At 41.5% G+C, this 20,962-nt stretch overlaps 3 protein-coding genes across 3 annotated transcripts; 1 reads left to right on the top strand and 2 right to left on the bottom strand.

Annotated features, from left to right (window-relative positions):
- Positions 1–998: 998 nt before the first annotated feature.
- chmp1a (charged multivesicular body protein 1A) lies at positions 999–7,113 on the bottom strand. Its single transcript, XM_080842760.1, has 7 exons — positions 7,011–7,113; positions 6,067–6,086; positions 5,811–5,888; positions 4,103–4,249; positions 3,392–3,520; positions 2,930–3,120; positions 999–2,613 (listed from the first exon to the last, which is right to left on the bottom strand). Exons 1-7 carry the CDS (start codon positions 7,015–7,017, stop codon positions 2,592–2,594), a joined length of 594 nt encoding a protein of 197 aa, XP_080698886.1. The 5' UTR covers positions 7,018–7,113; the 3' UTR covers positions 999–2,591.
- A 1,837-nt stretch (positions 7,114–8,950) lies between these two features.
- cdk10 (cyclin dependent kinase 10) lies at positions 8,951–13,144 on the top strand. Its single transcript, XM_080842100.1, has 13 exons — positions 8,951–9,070; positions 9,408–9,480; positions 9,592–9,663; positions 9,794–9,896; positions 9,997–10,078; positions 10,259–10,326; positions 10,471–10,523; positions 10,749–10,818; positions 10,893–10,952; positions 11,192–11,315; positions 11,602–11,741; positions 12,249–12,301; positions 12,417–13,144. The coding sequence occupies exons 1-13, from the start codon at positions 8,981–8,983 to the stop codon at positions 12,509–12,511; spliced, it is 1,083 nt and encodes a 360-aa protein (XP_080698226.1). The 5' UTR covers positions 8,951–8,980; the 3' UTR covers positions 12,512–13,144.
- A 164-nt stretch (positions 13,145–13,308) lies between these two features.
- vps4a (vacuolar protein sorting 4 homolog A) lies at positions 13,309–20,067 on the bottom strand. The gene is made up of 11 exons (XM_080841959.1): positions 19,884–20,067; positions 18,787–18,898; positions 18,418–18,562; positions 18,142–18,203; positions 17,449–17,568; positions 17,095–17,251; positions 16,708–16,856; positions 16,425–16,506; positions 15,226–15,445; positions 14,542–14,682; positions 13,309–14,386 (listed from the first exon to the last, which is right to left on the bottom strand). Exons 1-11 carry the CDS (start codon positions 19,902–19,904, stop codon positions 14,285–14,287), a joined length of 1,311 nt encoding a protein of 436 aa, XP_080698085.1. The 5' UTR covers positions 19,905–20,067; the 3' UTR covers positions 13,309–14,284.
- Positions 20,068–20,962: the final 895 nt, after the last annotated feature.

Below are 20,962 nucleotides of genomic sequence, written 5' to 3'. Positions count from 1 at the left end.
CGACGGGCAACGAGCAAAGTCCGTCGTGCATGAACTAAAGCTATCGTGTGGTGTGTGGGAGCACTATGCTGACTCACGCAGGTTTGCGCTGAGCATCCTGCTCATGGTATTACATTTGCAAAATGATTTAGCCAAGTTAATGAATGAGGTTTAGGTCATGCGCAGTGGAATTTGCTCGTTGCCCTTCAATGAATTTAGGCCCCCCTCTGTTGAAATATACTCTTTCTGGTGGTGAGAATGATAAATGGATATGTATATTGATAAATACAGACAATTCTATATTTTGCCATATATTAAACTTGTATCCTCCAAATCTGACTTACTGCTTAAATCTGACCATGAGGTCAATGAATAATTTAGAGCTCATATCCTGACTACAGACTCACATTGTGATGGTTTCCAGTTTCATGTCGTGCTTAACTAGTATACAGAAAAACATGATTGTGAAATCTGACCCGTTCAGTCTGTAATACACAAGCAAATATCAACCACCAACTCCAAAGACATTGCAAATAAGGCAACACTGTTGCAGCCAATTCTGGTTGCAGGTTAACACACAAAAAACCTTGCCAAGGAATCCCCAGTCACACATAAGGTGTACTGGCCTACTTTAAGCCATGACTCAATCATCTTGTGACATGGTTCTGTGAAAGACAAGAGGTTCTCTCAATGCATTTTGAACCTGACAATCTGCTGATGTGAAGAGCTCTTGTGACATTAGCAGGGATGACAGCTGCCGAGAGTGGGAAGGCGGAGGCCGTGCCTCACCACTGCAGTGTGGGAACCAGCTCGTACCTGACACGGGGGAAAAACAGCCCCAAGCCAATTCCTTCCAAGGCTGCAATGCTCTTGTGTTGAGCAAATTCATATCCATTTGTAAAACAGATAACATTAACCTAATGGGCAATGACAGGTGTCACAGCAATGTAACAGACAATGTCACAGACTACTGTTAAATCACCTACGTAAACCATTAAATACAATAGTAAAATCACAAATATGAATACCAGAGGGATTTTTTTATTTCCACAAGTTAAATATACAAAAGAAAAATCTCTGCCAGTTTGAGTATTTTAAAAGTTAAGGTACAAATAAACCCCTGCCCCAGCATGTCAAATGAGAGAGGGGGAGGCTTACCAAACAAAACAAACCTAAATTAAAATCATGATAGTCATCATGGCGGAAGGAACCAAGCAAAGATTTACCCAGGGCTGATTGTGACAAGGCTACAGAGTGACACAGAAATAGAGAGAGAGAGAGGAAAGGGGACCTCCTTGTTTCTATGACAACATGGAGCCAGTAATGGTAATGATGGTGGATGGGATGAGATGGGGGTGGGGGGCTTCTTATTGTCGTTACAGCTCTTAAGCTCTCTATGGGTTTTCTGACGGAGGCACTGAGGAGGAGCACCCAGGCAAGCAGCTGTGTGACAGTAAGGCCTTCATGAAATAAACAACACCACCATCAAGAAACAAAATCACCAAAGCAACCAGACACATCAGAATGATACAAACACGAAGCACTGAAAAAGACATTACAAAATAAATTGAACAATCCAGCAACAAAAATAAAAGATGTTTCAATGCTTTATACAAATTCAAAAGCCGTTTTCCAGAACTGACAAAAATGATATATTCTGCAGCAGTATTATACTGCATGCAATGCAAATGATGAATGGTTATGCTGTGACTAAGTCCCATGACTTCAAATGGTGTGAAACAGGAGTGAGGGAGAAGTGGTCGAAGGGAACCATTCCCAGATGTCTTAGTGTTTGTCCATAAATATGTCCCTCGTCTGGCAAATATCTACAGCAAATCAGGTCTGAAAAGTATCGTGACTGTTCTACGGTTGGCTGCTCTCACAGCTGCATCAGAATCGCCACCTGCTGCAGTCCAATTTTCCAATTCCAATCTAGTAGTATCCTACTCCTGTCTCAGTCTGGATAACACAAGCATATAAAGACTCTGGAGAAGACTGTGAAACTTAAATTGCTAGGGGGAGAGTAGAGACCAATCACCCAAGGACATAGCAGGGCTGAAAGCAGCACTCATTCCTAAATACCGTAACTTGTTTATACTTTTAAAATTTCCTTTGTACATTTTCAAAACATCTCTAAAAGAGTTCTACTCTTTTGATTATGTGATCAGATACTGAACCTCAGATGTCAGAGGCTCAAACTGAAGCCAGCATCTGTGGGGGCCTGGGGGACGAGGGGGGGGGGGGGGGGGGTACGGGGCAGAGAACAGAGGATAGAGAGTGTCATATGGGGAAAGAGGTGATGGAAAAGAGACAGAAATAGAAAGGGAGGACAAAAAGTCACAGGGGAGACAGATTGTTTACAGTGTAAAACGGGAGAAAGTGAGTGTGTGTGTGAGCGGGGGAAAGAACAAGAGACACACACTCAGTAGTATTTTCAGCCACACGAGTGCCAATGTGTATATAAATAGATGAGGGGGGTGAAAATCAATACAGGCTTGTCAGGTCCTCACAGCAGGAACAGTTCAATAGAATCGCAGAGAGCCAAACTGTCCAGGCTGTCTCTTTCTCGCCTCTGCTCTACGCTCTCAGAAACAGCCATTAAGACGAGGGCCTCAGTTCCGCAAGGCTGCCAACCTGGAAATAAAAAAAGAGCAAATCCATATATGTCTGGTTGTCTAATAATGTTTATGTGTGTGTATGTGTGTGAGTCATTGGTTTAAGTGAATAACACTGACGGAACAGTTATTCTGAAGAATGAAGGAAAACTTATATCGGTGGTCCAAAGGAGAAATTCTTGTTGACAATGTTATAGCATTTCATTATTTGATAAAAATACTGTTTTTAATACAAATCCATGTCATACCTCTTTATGGATGGGGCTTACTCAACAGTTAGATAGGTTTGAGAATACGGTTTGAGCGTATGTACGTATGTGTGAGGGACCATTTACCTGCGTGAGAGCTGGTCCTCCTTCTCCTGGGCACGTGAGCTCTCTCCCAGAGAACTAGCACCAGCTGGCAGCTGGTTGAGCTGGTCCATCACCTCCAGGCCGCTCTGCTCTGCGATCTGCACGATCAAGTCGTCCACCTGCTCCTGTGGTGTGGTCAGTGTGGTGGCCGAGCTCATCGAGTCCTCCATGACCTGAGCCATCACAAAGGACAGAGGGAGAAGAGGGAAGAATTAGAATGTTGACTTTGGAGAAATACATTAAGCAGGATAGGCAGAGTTGACAACAACAACAGAAGGAACAGGAAGGCAAAGGCAATGGTGAAAGACGCAACACCCTAACCCTGGAATGTAAATAATATGTTAAGCACAAAAGCAGGTAAAACGTTCATTCAAACAAAAGAAACTAGCGTGGGAACTTGTATACATTTCCTTAGGCAGTGCAGGCTAGTTACGTGGAACTTACCGAGGTGTGAACGTCCAGGTTCTGCACCTGTGTCTCAAACTTGTCCATGACGGCCGACACTTTCTGTAAATCCATGGAGCCAAGAGCCTTATCTAGGGCCTTGGTCACCTGTGTCATGTTCTTTGTGACCTACGTTGTGAAGAAGTGGAAAAGAATTTGCCTTCTATAAATGGATAAAGCATCTGTTCAAAAGGATGCTAAACAAATACAAATGCGTTATCAGTGGTTTCATTCCTGAGGTGTTAATTAATGTGGGAGTGTGAGATGCTAATGCCCGTAAGGTACATCAACGCAGGCTAAAGGCTCAATCAGGTGTTTCTGAGCTATCAAATGGTGACGCATTTCCTTTGTATGGTCCTTGCCATGATAGTCATAGTCCAACTTCGATGTTTCACATATTTTTTTCCTAGGCATCATGTTTCCCATGCTTTCATAATGAATAAATCAACTATCCAAATGTATTAAACATGCAGTTCGCCATTCAATTTTGCAAAAGTTGTCATTTGAGCTCAACAGACAATCAAATTACACCCCTCGTCACAGTGCTCCTGTAGCACTGTGCTGATTGGCTGGTATTGTTATGGATCGGGGCAAGCCCTTATGCTTTTTTCCCATTTACAGAGCCAGGGCTGTGTATGAACAACAGAGGTTTTTTTTTTTAAGCGCTAACAATGAACATACAACTAGAGGACCGTGAGAAGCAACACTCACTCCTTTCATGGTGACTGCAGTCTGGACCTTGGAGGCCACAGCGTCCACCCTTGAGGCCATGCGCAGCCAGTTGACGCCCTCATTTTTCTTGCGAATGGCGTTCTCAGCATACACCCTGGCACACTCCACATTCTTCTGCTGTAGGGCCTGGAGTCCGGAAAAGACCAAACACAAACTATCAACTACAGGCAACATTATTGAGCTTGTTTTGCATAAGACTGCCGCAAAATACAAATTACGTTACGTTAAGAAAATAAGGCCCTGGTACTGGATTACAGGGATATTTAATTAAAGACTAAAGACCTTCACTCAGACACGTTGCAAAAGAGTTCTTCCATGTCTGTTTTACATTGCAAAATCTGGTACCAATGATGCATTACATCCGGTGCATTGTGGTTGTGAAAGGTAAACACACATCTGAATGACTTCCTTTTTGCTGGTAAACATAGAAACATGGACATTCTACACCTAGTTCATTCAATGACTAAGTCGTATGTAGTTCATAGTGCTGGGAAACAGCTTGTAAAAGGGAACAGATATGGCTTTAAGCTATGTACAACAACATTTTCCATTAGGTCAGAAAAGTGTCTTGGGAAAAAAACCCATAGCTTGACTTTCCAAATCATATGCTACCCTGCCCCCTACTGGTTACCAGAGGAAATTTTATAAGAGGGCTAAGGCATACCCTGAACCCTTCAAACTGCTGTAAACTAGAACTCAACAGTTCAAGCCAACCTCCACCTGGCTGGTTAATACATTGTTTTATTGTCTTTTTGTTACAAATTAGTCACCGGGAGCCTAAGAAACATTGTTTCATGTATACAGCAGCTTTAATCTGTCAAAACAGTATGATTTGGAGCGGCATCATCTGTGTACCATCCTATGAACAGCGCACAGTATTTAGTATGCAAATAAACACAAAACTGAGGGAGAGAGAGAGTGATTTAATTAAATGGCTACAACTTCAGTCAATTAGTACCCTGTTAGATTTTGTACAGTGCGGTCTCTATAGGGCTTCTTACAGCTGGCATTAAAATGCATTTTGGGTGATCGGACTGAAATCGGTGCTTGACCACATGAAAGTACAGGTGTGAATGCACTCAAGACGCAGTGAGGACGGATTGTGATCCAATCAGCCAACCACCTCTGCAGCTGTAAAGGCATTGTCAATCCACATACAATAACTATGTGGGTGGAAGTACGGAATCGTGTAGTTTACCAGCAGCAGTTTCAGCGGCTTCAAGGATAGCTACCATCTTCTTCTTTTTCTATCATTTGTTTTGTTGTATGTTTTTTTTTTTTTTAACCCGTGCAACAAGAGAAGGATGTGATGTGAGTTGGACGAAGCAATCGGATCTCAATGTGGACACTGGAGACACATATTAAAAACAGGTGTAAATCTGGTTTGTATCATATTGTATCTAGATGGTGTAAAAAGCCTCCATGACATCATGTTCCTTTGATCCTTTGACAGCCAAAGCTCAGACACGACTCTGGATATGTCCATTACCGCAATGACCACACCCTTTGAAAATATGATTGGCTCAGGTCCAGGTGCAAGACGCTCAAGACGCTTCTTTGTACTAAAGCATACTGAGAATACAGTTTTTAGAAGACCATAATCACCACATCCTTTAAACATTCAGAATTACATAATGTTACAACTAGTCTTAAACACAACATGTTAAATAACCCTATTTGAACATACCTTCTTAACCTTGGCTTGTTCTGACTTTGAGTCCTTCTCTGCCTTCTTCGCTAGTCTTTCCAACTGTTTTGCTGTGAACTGTAAAAATGATTTTCAATAGTCAATGTACCTAAATAACTGTTAATTAGTTTTTATAAACTAAGACAGAACAAATGATCTGTAATAGTCCTGAAGCAGGTCCAACAGCATTGGAGGCAGTTACATCATATCTATGGTACAAGGGCTTTGATGTCAGTATAAAGTAACAGTTCTTTACCTTTAATTGAAAGAGTGTCTCTATGGGGGAGAAGACACAGGAAAAAAATCATTACATGGCATGACAGTTTTTCTTTCCCACATCCTCCAAAACTATACATTGTGCAGTGTGATACTTTCTGATTAAAGAATAATAGGTAGAATAAAGCCCCATCACTGCATGATCAGTTTTGATAACAGACAGACACTTGACACAGCAAGTGACCCCTATCTATGGCCTGAACATGATTCTGGACAGTTGGTCAAACATACTGTAAGATAAATGACTTCATCGTGTCTAATACGATATATGTGTACACACATACAGATGCATAGCCTTTAGACACATTACGGGTTGAATCCACCATTCAGCTGGTTATTCACATAAAATAGTAAGGTGGATCAATTGTAAAATGACATGTATCCTTAGCTTGCTAAGTAACAGGTAGTATAACGTCATAGTTACACATTTCAATGTTACAGATTTTCTTAAAAATTAGGGCACCCAATTAAAGCCATAAAAGTACACCAATAGCAGGACAAACTAAACATGGTTATTTGTCTTACGTTGAAGCAGTAATTAAAGTTGGCTATCGTCAACTAGCTTGACGCAAACGTTACGCTTGCTAGCAGGATGGCGAGAGAATAATTTAAAAAGTTTGTTAAGCGACCTATAGCATTCATCGGCGAGCTATAATGGCACCTTGCCAACATTGGCATAAATGCAGCATCCTCCTGCCTGGTATGGAATATATATAGGCAAACTGTTAACTGGTTGGCCACATTATTAATATTACTTCCACCATTAACCTTGCTTGCTCAGCCAGCTAGCCTCCCTACATTCAAGAGACACTGCTAGCTGGCTAGCTAGCTTTTTGGCTAAACGGTCTATGGCAAAGACAAATAGTAACACAACGTTAGCCAACATCTGGCTAATCTATACAGGATTAAACGAGTATTCATTACCGTCCATGGTTGAACGTGTAGGTCCTTTCCTTTTTGCTATTTATCACGGCGCTGACACAGCTTCTTCAGATTTTTGTTGTTTTCCTTATTGGGAATACTCTTCCTGGTTCTGGCTCAGTGTTGTCACGTGATACGCGATGGCCAAATGAATATACGTAAAGAAGATGTGGATGCTCACACAATGCCATCAATGAAAAACATTCAAAACCAAAAGGGTTGTTTGTTTGTTATTGGCAAATGTCACGAAATAGGATTCAAGTGCATGTCAGCTAGATATGATATTTTAGTTATTTATTAAAGTCAAGTATAGTTTCATTACACTTGATATCTTTATCATTGAAAATGTTCCTGTCAAATAGTCTGGAAATAAACCCTGTCTCATCCTATTCAGTGTTAACACAGGCTGTTGACCTAATTGTTTGCGAACCAATAGTTAGAGTGGGAGGGAGATTGTTGGATTGAGTGAGTGAGCAGTGAGAGAGGGATAGGGATTAGTCTACAGTATTACAACAATAGCAGCTTAATGTACATGCACGTTAGACTGAACTTCTCCCTTTAATGGGGAATGGGGTGTGTAGCAAGCAAGAAGGTCGAAGACACTGGTAAGTTGTGGCCGAATGGGTTCTTCATACAGGCTATGCTATGTTGTTTTTGTTGTAGGCCTAATTCCTTCACAAGAGAAACTGAAATGGTTGTTGATAGGTATTTTAGATGGTAGGTGTGTTGAGAGGTATTTTGAATGTCTATGAAGTTTTGTTCATAAAGCTAAAAAAAATCAAAGAATTCGAATGACTTGCAACTGTATGGGTTCAAAGTGAGTGTCACATTTTTTTTAAGGGTAAAAAGCCTGTGATGAACATTTTAAAAAGAAGGGTTATGACATTTATATAATCCACTTTAGAGATGAGGCGCTGGATTTGTAGAAACAATGTATTATACATGATTTAGTACATTTCAGTCATTACAGTTTATTGTGTATGGAGTAATTGAATGATTGAAAATGATTGAAATTGAAAAACTACAGTATTTTTAAGTTATAGCATCTGTTCATTTGTTGCAATAAAGTAATGTATACATATACATTGTATGTTAATGCTTTTAATAGCTCTTGAGCATTCAGTACCCTACCATGTTTACATAATGATATACTTCTGATGTGAATAAAAATCGACCTAACAAATGAAACATACTTTAACCCAAAACTTTTGTAATTAATTAACTAAACAAACTGCTTGTAAGAAAGTCCTTCAAAAATGTTTTTGTCGTGTTAAAAATCTTGACTGGTCTGCATTCCTAAGTGGACTAGTAAAGCTGTTCATGGTGAAACCTTCTACACTAACTAAATACTTAAGAGAAATTCATCTGATAACTTTCTTCCCATTTTTTACGCTTGCAGCTGATCCCAATTCAACTACATCATCCAGTGGTAACTGTGGCCTTCCACAAGTCCCAACCATCATAGTTACAGTCCCTTCAAGAGAGAACCTACTGGCAGAGCCCCCTTCCAAAACTATAGAAGAGGCAGCAAAGGAGTCCAGACCTAAAAGGCAACCTATAAGTGTTGGAGGTGGACCTATAACTCCCCAATCTTCATGACCTGTACGTTTTAAAAGTATGGAGACTGCCCCCACAGCCAGGTATCTCCCCCGAATTGAATACGTGTAGTCAATGTTTCCAAGTTTCCTTTCATTATTTACTAAAAATTCCCTTCGTTCATGCACTACAAGTTCATGGTTTAATAGTGTGATGCAAGTTCGATCAAGGTTATGATTTTCTGTGCGCGTGTATGCCATATGAGCAAAACTATACAGCATGTGAGAATAAAATAGAATAGAATATCTCCGGAACTCCGGAAACGTGTATGGTTGGCCATGCCATGCTGTAATGTTCTTTTTTTTTTTTTTTTTTTTTTTTTTTTTTACAGCGAGCTAAGATCGGTAGACAAGACAGTAAGAATCGGTAGTACCCCGATGGAGACGTCAGCAGACGCGGATCTGGATCCGATAAGATTGAAATCAATCAAAAATGGCAAGGCATTTACAGTTCCGCAAAAAGATAGGGTGAGTGTTGGGGGCGCGTAACATTGTATTGGGAGGTCTTCCTTCAAAGTATTCAAAATGTGACAAGCATCTCATCCCTCTCTCACTAGGGTATAGTAACACGGCGCAATTCCTGCCTTCTTAATAGTTTTAGATTAGTAATTGAATTGCAGGACAGTCAACCCCATTGGGATTCAGCTAGCACCTGTAGGTCTGGCTTTTGCAGCTCTATTAGCCAATTTACTTAGGCCACCTGGATGAAGAAACGTGCTAATAAGATTGTGTTGCCTCATGTGTCTGGGGTTGAATTCAAATTCCTTGATAAAAAAAAGTAACAACCTTATTTGTCATTTAAAAGCTGGGGAACTGCAGAAGTGTCAAGGAGTTCGAGAAATTTAATCGGATAGGTGAAGGAACATATGGGATTGTGTGTAAGTAATGATTCGATAAATTGTCGTGCAGTTCCGTAAGAGTATGCCTATGTTTGTGAGTGTCAACAAGAGGGAGATTTTATGTTGTATGCTACCTGTTGTGCTCTCTAGATAGAGCTCGTGACACAAAGACAGATGAGATCGTGGCTCTTAAAAAGGTGCGGATGGACAAGGAGAAAGATGGTGAGTGTGTCCACACTACCGAATGCATTTAGCCTAAATGTTTCCCTTGCTTGGACAGTTTGCTGCTGACCCTTGATGCCTGCTCTCAGGAGTTAGATGCTCCGTTTAACTTTGGGTGTCTAACATTCAGGTATACCAATCAGCAGTTTAAGGGAGATCACCCTGCTGCTTGAACTGAGGCATCCCAATATAGTGGAACTCAAGGAGGTCGTGGTGGGCAACCATTTAGAAAGGTAGGGTACATGTACGTCACTGTCTTTGTTGTGGCTTGAGTCCTGCATTAGCATCAGCATCACTTGTCTTGGCATAATGTTTGTGGTTGTTTTCCCTTAGCCTATTTCTGGTCATGGGTTACTGTGAGCAGGACCTGGCAAGTCTGCTGGAAAACATGCAGTCTCCTTTCTCAGAGGCACAGGTAAACACATACATGCATGCATACATACATACATACAGATATACATACATATACATACATACATACATACATACATACATACATACATACATACATACATACATACACACTGAAGCACATAGAGAATAGGATACATATTTGAAGGATCTGAGTGTTCAACTCAACTATCCTTTTTGGTAGGTGAAGTGCATTATCCTTCAGTTGCTCAAGGGACTGGCATATCTTCACCACAACTTCATTCTCCACAGGTAAGACCTCTGGCTGTCTCAGACAGATTCCCAAAGCCTGACCTTAGCGCTGCCTGCCAGAGCTGTTTCAGATGTGACTGCTCTTAACTGTCCAAAGCTGTAGCTTTATTCAATGTGTTGTTCACTTGTGACTTTGACTGACAGGGATCTGAAGGTCTCCAATCTACTAATGACAGACAAAGGTTGTGTTAAGATTGGTGAGTTACTGCGCACACAGCTACAATGATATGGTTTATGGGACACTTATTCAAATACTAACTTAATATAGCCTACTTCAATTACAGATTCCTTTTGACATTCATGCATACAATTGTGTGGTAAACATTACTTTATACAAGAATAGTTTTCATTAATAGAGACTGTTTTTAGAAAGGCCTTCTTGGTACCTGTCTTACTGGAATAGTTTTTTTCTCTCCTTTAAGCTGACTTTGGTCTGGCACGGGTCTATGGTGTTCCCCTCCAGCCTATGACGCCTCGTGTAGTTACACTATGGTAAGTGCATTTGATGTCAACTTAATGCCCTCTTAATCCTTTCTCTTCCCTGACACTTTCACTCTTTCCTCCAGGTACAGAGCTCCAGAGCTCCTCCTAGGCTCCAAGACTCAGACCACAGCCTTGGACATGTGGTATGTCTGCTATCTGTCCACCCTTGCCAACTGCCCAATCAAACGCTGATTAACTGGGCATCCGTCCCCTCACAGGGAGCTGCCAATCCTTCACATGCTGACACTGTTTTTTAAACTAGCCCTCCCCGCTCAAGAGGACTTTATAATTGGGTTGTAATACTAAGGATTTCTGCAGGTTGTCATAGAATCCCTTTGAGCCGTGGTAATTGTTAAACAATCCTCCCCCTCCTCCCCCACAGGGCAGTGGGTTGCATCCTGGCCGAGCTTCTGGCCCATAAGCCCTTGCTGCCGGGCGGCTCAGAGATTCAGCAGGTGGACATGATCGTGCAGCTTCTAGGGACACCCAACGAGAATATCTGGCCGGTACAGTCTGAGCATCTCTCTGTTTCTTTTGGGGTATCTGAGAACTCCGGAAGGAACTACTCTGTTATATTACACTCCTTTTCAAGCGCTGTCACATGGTCTGCCCAAATGTTTTTAAGTTTTTTTTTTTGTATATGTGTGTGAGTCCATGGAAAACCACTTCCTTTAGTATCCAGATTGAAGCCCTCTCACCCTGACTTGCATGCTGTCTTTTGCATTGGTGTTCTATTCTTGTGTTCTTATTTTGATATCTCTTTGTGTGGTGCTCGGGTCGCTTGTGTTGCAGGGTTTTACCCGGCTGCCACTTGTTGGTCAGTACAGTCTGAGAAAGCAGCCGTACAACAACCTGAAGAACAAATTCACCTGGCTCTCTGAGGCAGGCTTGCGTGTGCTCAACCTGCTATTTATGTACAATCCTCAGCGCAGGTATCCACCCACTCAAATGCTGCTTGAAGTTCCTAGAAGACATAACTTAGCGGTGCAGTCCACGATTCTAATACAGTACACTTTTTGTAAAATTCAGCGCATTGCTCTTCACGGTCATGTAGCTGTGTCTGTTCAGTGTGTGGGCTCAAAAAAACTCTGCTCAGCCCTGTCTCGGTAAATTGGAAACAAATGTAGTGACTCAAACCAAGCCATGAATAATTCCAGCCAATCTGCACGTTGCTTTAGGAGGTGGTGTTATTTGATTGAGCTCACATATCAACAATCTTTCACTAGAATTTCAGACTGCATCTTTAAGTATAGTTTTATTTAATGAGCAGTTATGTAATCATAACTGACACCGATGATTATCTATAATTCTTTTGAAAATTGAAATAAAAAAAAGCAAAACTATTTCCCTTTATTTAGCAGTCAGTAATAAACTGATGTATTGGGATCTGTTGTGGAGTCCTTGCAACCTAAGCCTCTTCCCTTGCCTCTCTTTCTTAGGGCCTCTGCAAAAGACACCTTGGAAAGCTCCTACTTCAAAGAAAAGCCTTTGCGTGAGTATGGTGTTAGACTTCGGAAAGATCAATGAGTTAGTGATTATTGATTCTTAAGTGAGTTGATTTAGGTGTGTTGTGATGTAATCAGCCTTTTTCCTATTCTCTTTTTCAGCATGTGAGCCAGAGCTCATGCCAACCTTTCCTCATCATCGCAACAAAAGGCAAGGCCCAGCTGCTGAGGGCCAATCAAAACGCAGCAAAGTATGACATCATTCATCCCCTCAGCTCTTACAAAGATGGAGCTAGAAAGGCTGGGAGTGATGTAACAAGAGCAAGGAAAATGACACATTTACACAGTTAGCAGAAGATGTGTATGGTAACAAAACAATGGTGGCTCAGTGAGGGCAAGGATAGATCTATCTGCCATCTCACTGTGAATACATTTCCTGCTGTACCACTGCAAAGCTGAAATGTGAACATTTGTGTATAAACCACTAAATATCCACCTACATTACATACGGAAGACTACCAATCTTAATTTGGAATCAGTTTGTATAGCTATTCCTTCTGCATTGTGAGTAGTGGGCATCTGCCTGGTTTTTGAACTTACTTAGGTGCCACCACCATAAGTGTCCCTAGAAGGTTAAGGGGCTGTTGACTGTGCCTTTGCAGCCAGGGGGGCTCAGATCATTGCTAGCAAACAGTCTCATTAGCACAGTCGCTTTTGGCTAAACAGAGTTGGTCTCCTATTTGCTTTACCTGGGTCATCCTGTACGTCTAGATGCGTGCATTTGCTATCCTGCCTCTAAAATGTATTGATAACTCATGTGTATCGAGTGTGGAGCGAATGTGGACAGATTGATGTGTATAGAGACATTCGATTTTGTGTACTGCACTGGGCCCTGACTTGATCCTGGCATGGAAATAATTTTTTTATGAATTAAAGAGCCTTTTGGAAATCTGTTTCTCTACTTTGGGGAAACGTGTCCAGGAAGAAGTACTGTGTGTTAAAACATGTCTTGAGTTGTCGCATCCTTGAAACAACACAAGCCATCAGACGGTTTTAGAATCGCAGTTTAATCAGATCAGGCAAACTTTGTAGTCGTAACAGGTGACCGCTGCCTCTGTAGACACCAAGGCTGACATCACTATCTGCACCATTAACTACTACTGAGATTGAAAGAAATGGAAGAAACAAGCTCATCCTGTGCAGTATGACCGTGGGCCTTTTGCATACTCTCAGGTCTGTCCTTGTCGGGTAAACAAGAAAATCGCTTGGTGAATACCCCTCCATATGGGGGCGGGGGAGGTACTGCATCCACAAACATCCAATACTACCCCCTATCAGGTTAGTGCAGAAAACAAACACAAAAGCTTGGGTTGTTTCTTTCAGTGGCCCAGTAAACATTTTAAGTTTTTAGTGTCCTACATGGCAAAAAAAATAAATAGATATAAATAAACAAATACTGTCTTTAACAGAGCAAACGATTTGAGCATTGATAACGTAGCGGAAACGGGGTGAAGTAGAGGTCACGGCCCGAATTAAACCGCAGCAGTCTCTGAAGTGCTCACACAATTGCACAAACGATTAAAAATAAAAAAACATTTACGGACAGGGACAATCTTACAGTAAATGCGCACGTACCCACGCACAGCAATCCTTAAACATAAAAATGATTAGCTTCTCGTGCCACTGGTTCTTCGTTTGAAATTATTCTTTTTTTTAAAACATCACAGCTCTGTCTGGTGCACAGAAACAAAAGTCCTTCAGCCTTTTTTGTTGTTATGCTTTGAGCGGTCAAGAAAGAAAAAAGGTACACATTAGGAAAGGTAAAACACTCCTTCATTGTCACCATGGTGGGTTAGTCTAGAGTAGATAGTCCAATGGAGTTCAGTCGAGTTTGCAGGTGCTACTGTTTGGATGGGATGGGATTGTATGAATGAGGGAGGATTGAGGTTTTGGGGGGGGGGGGGTTGAATACTGGATAACATTGTTGATGTCTGAAGCTGGGATATACACCGCAGCTCTCTGTCTCTCTCTCAGCCCTCCTGTCCAAAGTCCTCTGTGAACTTCTTCACCTTCAGCAAGTCTTCAGTGTTGACTGTAGGCCGTGTGGTGGCCAGAGATCGCAGCATGTCAGACTGCGGGAACAGAACAAACGTGTGGTTAGTCATGTGAACAACAAACGGAGTATTTGTGAGTGAGTGCAATGTTGTTAAAATTATTGCAAAAAAAAACGTATTTATATGTAAATTGTGTTTGACAGTGTCTAGGTGTGTACTGGAACTACACATACCATGCACACGATGGGTTCTAGAAGCTTATCACTAGGCACATCCATCCAGGTCAGCTCTATGGCAGCGGGGTCGCCAGGGGAGCAGGGAGTCAGCAGGTCGTCCACCGTCATGGAGCTGTTGGTGCGGGACGGGCCTCGTACCTGCATACATAGCAACAGTACCAAGGTAAGATAAGAGATGGGGCAGAACTTACACGGCAGTGTCACACTATTCCAGTATCCTCAGCACATACAGTTTGGATTGACACTCCAGCAGGATACAACACCACGCAGGCCTTTCACCAATGCTTGTTAAACTCAATATTGTTGATTCCCAACACTGACCTATAATTCTCACTTTGAACCACAGGGTGGGGCTGTTTTAAAGCACTATGCTATGTTCTGGCATGATGGGCAAGCCTGTTAAGGCGGACTGCTACGTTCCTTAGCGAACTTAAAAACATATTTATAGATGTACATATTTGGTTTCCTACACATTCTCTATGTGCTTCTCATACATCATATACACAAGCACACTGAAAAAAAAAAAAAAAAAGCCTTGTGTTGGGTTTCTTTTATATCATATACCACAACAAAATCTAATAAAAATAGTGACTTCCCGCCCACAGGGGGAAATACGCCATTCTACAGTAATGACTCGATGAAACATCTCTGGGCCAGACTCTGCTCTGCTCTTTCCCTTACCTTCTTGAAGTGTGTGGCCGACTGGACCTTGCGCACAGGCTGCATGAGGGCATCCCGCACAATGACGCTGATGTCGGCGCCAGAGTAGCCCTCGGTCTTGAATGCCAGCTGCCGCAGGTCAGCGTCGTTCAGGCTGTGCGGCGTGTTGCCCAGGTGCAGACGGAACATGGCAGACCGCGCCGGCTCCTCAGGCAGCGGGATGTAGATGCGCTTCTCAAACCTGATTGGATGAAGGGACAGGAAAACCACACCACAATTGCTTCAAGTCTTCCTGCATCATGCTCCCAATATTTATTAACTTATGGTTTTTCCTTGTTGCTATGGTACATTTCTCAGATCCAAATTTAAATTCTCAAAACTTCACCATCATATACAGCATCATCTAGTTACTTCAGCACATGAAAACAGCAATTTATCATTATTTTTAAGAAGCTGCAAATGCTTGGGTGAATTCATACAAAACAGTTAGTCTTATTTACCTGCATTATTAACCACATGTCATGCTGATCAAAATGTATTATGCAGCTTCTCTATTCAATGGTCATATCCCCCAAAACATCAAGGCATCTATTCATTGTGTCATGACATGTTAAACCATTTACCATTGTTTGTCATCTTTTATCAGTTTTAGTATTGGTTTTGAAAATATGCTAATTTATCAATTACTTATCTTTTTGGTCAATGAAAACTTTGGCCACACAAACACCAACAGAGAATGGTTTTGTGGCCTACAAAATGCTCATAACTGTTGGTTTCATCTATTCTTTTCTTCATTGCATTATCCAATACAGAGGTTCTTTTTTCAATGAAGGTGAAAAGTCTATAATTATCAGACTTGTGATTGTATATTTTTCCGTTGTTTTTCAACAGGTTGTCTTTCAGTTTATTTTCTACATCCTACTACATTCTTACAGTATACACCCACTTGAGCTGAAATGTGTGACATGGATAGCAACTTATATAAAAAAAGTATTCAGTGAGATGGAGACCAAAATGAAAAGTTGAACATACAAGGAAAACTTTTCCAGAGTTCAGTGTTACATTGCCTGAGCATTTTGACTGTCTTGAAATTTGGGTTACAAGACAAGAGGACACCATACATGCCAAATTCTTAAATGGCAAAATGTGCCACATGCCACAGTACAGCATTATGGAATAAGGTGCTCCTTTATATTCTTCTGGGGATGTGACTTACTGACCTCCTGCGAATGGCAGCATCCAATACCCAAGGGATGTTGGTGGCCCCCAGGGTAAGGACTCCGTCGTTGTTATTTCCAACCCCTATCACATTGAGGCAGAGGGACAGAACAATACTTACTGCTTCATTCACCACTTAATGTGCTTAGATAATCATTTAGCAAGTCTTGGTCTCTGTAAACTGAAAGCGGATTGCAAGATTTAGGATTTGGTGGAGCCCGGGTGGGGTCTTTAAGTCATTAGTGAATGGGGAACATCTCTGTAACTTTTCCCCTCTCCTCTCACCCTGCATCTGCACCAGGAACTCAGTCTTGATGCGCCGCGCCGCCTCGCTCTCATTCTCATTGCGTGAGCCGCACAGGGAGTCCACCTCGTCTATGAAGATGATGGAGGGCTTGTGCTGGCGCGCCAGGTCAAACAGGTTTTTAACAAGTCTAAGGGAGAGAGGGAGGGAGAAAAAGACATATTGAAAACAGACTGACCAATGGCACAGTATAGGACCACTTCACACACACTGAGTAAACATATTCACTACACACACACACACACACACACACACACACACACACACACACACACACACACACACACACACACACACACACACACAGGAAATAAACAGGAGATCCAAATGAAGACTACTAATGAATAAGATTTAAAAAGTCCACTCACTTCTCACTCTCTCCCAGCCACTTGGACACCAGGTCTGAGGAGGACACGGAGAAGAAGGTGGAGTTGTTGGCCTCAGTGGCCACAGCCTTTGCCAGGTATGATTTCCCCGTCCCTGGTGGCCCGAACAGCAGGATCCCTCTCCATGGTGTGCGCTTGCCTGAAACACAGTGACGCATCAGACACCCTTCAACAAAACCATCTACACTTTACTGGAACTGCTGACTCCAGACTCAAGTTCACTGCGAAAGTAGTCAACAAAATACCACACACACGAAGGGATATAAAAATGACTAAATACGTTTGGCCCAAAATTTCGGTAGGCATTTCTAGTGATAACACCAAAAATTAGCTGACCGGTGAAGAGATGGGGGAATTTGATGGGGAGGATCACTGCTTCCTTTAGGGCCTCCTTGGCTCCCTCCAGCCCTGCCACGTCACTCCACCTCACGTTCGGCTTCTCCATCACAATGGCACCTGTGTGGCGGAAGGAAAATAGTGACCACTGATCCAAGGCAAAGATGCGGTCAAGGAGCTTGAAATGCCTATTGGTCGTACAGTTTGGTTTAAGTCAGCGATATGTGAACAGAGTTGGCTTGTTCTATCGGTGTGGTGACAACATTCACAGCAGTAGAGGAGAGATAATGAACAGAGTGGGGTTGTTCTATGTGGACAGATAGCATCCACTTACAGCAGTGGGGTAGGTGTGTGCATATTTTTGTTACTTAAATATCCGCCAGTGTCCGCAAATTATTATTCGGTTATTTGCGAAGCTGGATGTAAGAGGAAGGCTACAGTAAATATAAAATGTATCTGGAAAGCAATAAATAGTGCCATCTCGATCTCATTCTATACATGAATTCCAGAACTAAGCGCGCTTGCTAAAGTATCTCATGGTTTCTAATATCTTCCCATGATTCTGTACATAATTATCAAATAAGGCTATTGGTATTCAAATAGTTATGCTGCAACCGGTTATTCGGATTTTCATTAATTCACGCACACTCCTGTAGTGGAGGAGAGAGGATGGTGGGATTGAAGCGTACCCACCCATCAGATGCTCCTGGAGTTTTTTCTTCTCGGGATTCTCACCTTCGCTGTCACTGTCGCTCCTTATTTAACACACACAAACACAAGATATTCACCCTAATCCTGTACAATGTCAGTGCTTATCTTGATACACCAGAGTATGATTATGGGCTTTAAACACCATTGTGTCTGTGTCATACACAGACAGAGGAAGAATGAGGGCAAAATAGAAAAACAACCACAGAGAAATTGTGGAAGAAATACAGTAAATGACATATAAAAACAAAAACCTCATACTTGTCATTGCTCTGTGCCTCTTTCACAGGTTTTTTGCCCACTTTGTCTTTATTCTTCAGATAGTCCTTTAGCTTCTCTGCTCGGTCCAAGTACTGCATACATTTGGCTCGAATGCTTTCCTTCGCTTTGTCACTGTGAGCCTCATCTGCAGTGATGAGTAGTTTACCAGTTAAACATCACAAACACATGTATGTGGAATAGAAAGACCAACTTAGGCTTCATAAAAACATAAAGCATTAATTGCAACTTTACTCAAAGTGTTGTATACACTAGTATAGACGCTAATGAGAGGCCCGAAGTTTGGTCAAAGTCGCCGATGTGCACTGTTGATACCTGCTCATGAGTGGTCCAGTGATATGTCAAACTTACACTTGATAGCATGCAGAAAGTACTCCACCGCATGCTGGTACAGGCGCAAGGCCTCTTCATAGTTCTTTGCCTTGTCTTCCTCTGTGGCTTTGGTGACGAGATCAATCGCTTTCTGCGTTGAGCAAGAGGAAATCGGTCAAACTCATTATTAATTATTTATTCAATAATAAAAATGATTTATATATTTTGTACAACAGCTAAAGCACTACACAATATGGAGTATATATCAAAGCAACTTAGCAACTTAAGATCTGAATATAGCCAAGTGAGCTGACGTTAGTTACGCTGTATTGGCCGCTAGACATCACATCATTCCCAAATCATCGATCTGTCAGCGACCAACTAGCTTTCAAACAAGAGGGAATCGGTAAAAATTATTATTTTGAACAACCGCGAAAGCACTCTTCAATGTAGCAGTAGCACAGTAGTATATCAAAGCAACTATATAATAAGATCTTAATATATATATATATATATATATATATATATATACATACATACACACACACACACACACACACACACACACACACACACACACACACACACACACACACACAAGTTAGCTGACGTTAGTTAGCGTTGTATTGGCAGGTAGTCAGTAAATAATCCACGTATCATCGATCTGACAGGTGTCAACTCGTTTTCATAAATAATTAACCAGCCCTCATAATATTTACACCGCTGACAAGCTAATGCACTCAACACCAATGGATGCAAATAGTGCTTTTCTTTAGTCCTGCAATGCAATGGAACCAAATTAAAATACTATATATGCAAACTAATAAGCCATGACAGAACAGCTTACAAACAAGCTGAGATCACCAAGCAGACTGGAAGCAAATGATTACAAAAAAAACCTAATGTACTACGATTGACATACAGAAGGATATAAACAGACAGTGACGAACACAACAGAATTGTACATTTTCGACAAATAACCAATGACATCGTTCTGTATCTACATGTCTGTCTAGCGGCTACATTGACTTAGCTATCTAGCAACGTTTTGCAATGTTTAATGAGCCTACAAATGTTTAAGAGCCCACTGAAAGGAGCTAGATAGCTGGGTTGGCTAGCATGTATGATAACGTTACCTGTAGAGTTGACGTTGTCATTTCATCTCACGCTTCTGCTGTTTTCCCAAGTCTTTGTTCCAAGTAGCGTAGCAAACCTGAAGATTTGTTAAAATAATATTATAGTACCAGCAGGAGTGGGTGTTTGCTGCCTATGACAGTAGCAGCTAGCTAACGATACATGACAAGCTCGGCCCAGCAACAGAGGAAACCAGATAGGAAAACAGCATTGACCATAGATAGACAACAGTCCACGATCCTGGTAACTAATGGTACAATATACATAAAAAATGCGACAGTGCCACCTAGCGGCCTGGATTTCCTAAGGAATTTGGAAATGCAAAACCAGGGACTCTCTAATCAGATGGGCGCTGACAACACTCCCCTTACTTACTTTGGGGATTTTGTGTTGTGTTTTCTGAATGTCACCAGATAAAACCTTTAGAGGACATTTCATTTGTTTCAAAGATATTAACGGAGACTTTTAATATATGTTGAGTAAATACCACAGAAACATGTAGGCTTTATTCCTTTGCTTTTTATGAGTCCTATAATCAGGCCAGCTGTTATCCGATTTGCTGTCATCAGCCTACTTAGTGGCAATTGTCCATCAAATGGATAAATTAAATTAGAAACCATGCTGAGGTGAGGTCCCATGTATACACACGCAATGTCCTTTGATACACATATAATAATAAATAGCCACCAGAGAGGGAGGTGTACTGATATGTAGTTTTATTCAGATATTTACAGTTTCAAGAGAGCACATTTCTTTATGGTGGCTATTTTTTTTGCAGATTGTACGAGTGCAGGCTTTCAAGACTAAAATAATTTGTATAAAACAACTTTGCAGCAGCAGTGTATCTCTTATATTTTCTTTTTTGATCTACATATGATTGCATGTCACGCAAGCTGCCATAGATAACAACCTTTGGTTTAAAAAAAAAAAGAAAACACTAAACACTGAAGTTAGCCTGGATGGCCACATGCCTAAAGCACTGAACTCAAAACAGACATACGTGGGATGAAAACAAATCACTGATGATGACACCAACTCTTCAGTAATATATCTCTGGAGTGGCTATAACGTTACATTCGTG

The sequence above is a fragment of the Sprattus sprattus genome (assembly GCF_963457725.1).
Source record: "Sprattus sprattus genome assembly, chromosome: 7".
NCBI lineage: Eukaryota > Metazoa > Chordata > Actinopteri > Clupeiformes > Clupeidae > Sprattus > Sprattus sprattus.
The sequence above is the reverse complement of the archived record's forward strand: the minus strand, read 5'-3'. Positions and strand labels throughout refer to the sequence as shown.

What these genes read in the sequence shown, in the direction of transcription:
- chmp1a (XM_080842760.1), bottom strand. An exon ending in AACAAGCCAAGGTTAAGAAG is followed by an intron (nt 4,250 to 5,810) that starts GTATGTTCAAAT and finishes TCCGGACTCCAG; the next exon opens with GCCCTACAGCAGAAGAATGT. An exon ending in GAGGACCAGCTCTCACGCAG is followed by an intron (nt 2,614 to 2,929) that starts GTAAATGGTCCC and finishes TTTTATTTCCAG; the next exon opens with GTTGGCAGCCTTGCGGAACT.
- cdk10 (XM_080842100.1), top strand. Translation starts at nt 8,981, where the DNA reads ATGGAGACGTCAGCAGACGCGGATCTGGATCCGATAAGATTGAAATCA. An exon ending in ACCACAGCCTTGGACATGTG is followed by an intron (nt 10,953 to 11,191) that starts GTATGTCTGCTA and finishes CCTCCCCCACAG; the next exon opens with GGCAGTGGGTTGCATCCTGG. An exon ending in ATGTACAATCCTCAGCGCAG is followed by an intron (nt 11,742 to 12,248) that starts GTATCCACCCAC and finishes TCTCTTTCTTAG; the next exon opens with GGCCTCTGCAAAAGACACCT.
- vps4a (XM_080841959.1), bottom strand. Translation starts at nt 19,904, where the DNA reads ATGACAACGTCAACTCTACAG. An exon ending in GAGGCACAGAGCAATGACAA is followed by an intron (nt 18,204 to 18,417) that starts GTATGAGGTTTT and finishes GTGTTAAATAAG; the next exon opens with GAGCGACAGTGACAGCGAAG. An exon ending in TAGAACCCATCGTGTGCATG is followed by an intron (nt 14,387 to 14,541) that starts GTATGTGTAGTT and finishes CTGTTCCCGCAG; the next exon opens with TCTGACATGCTGCGATCTCT.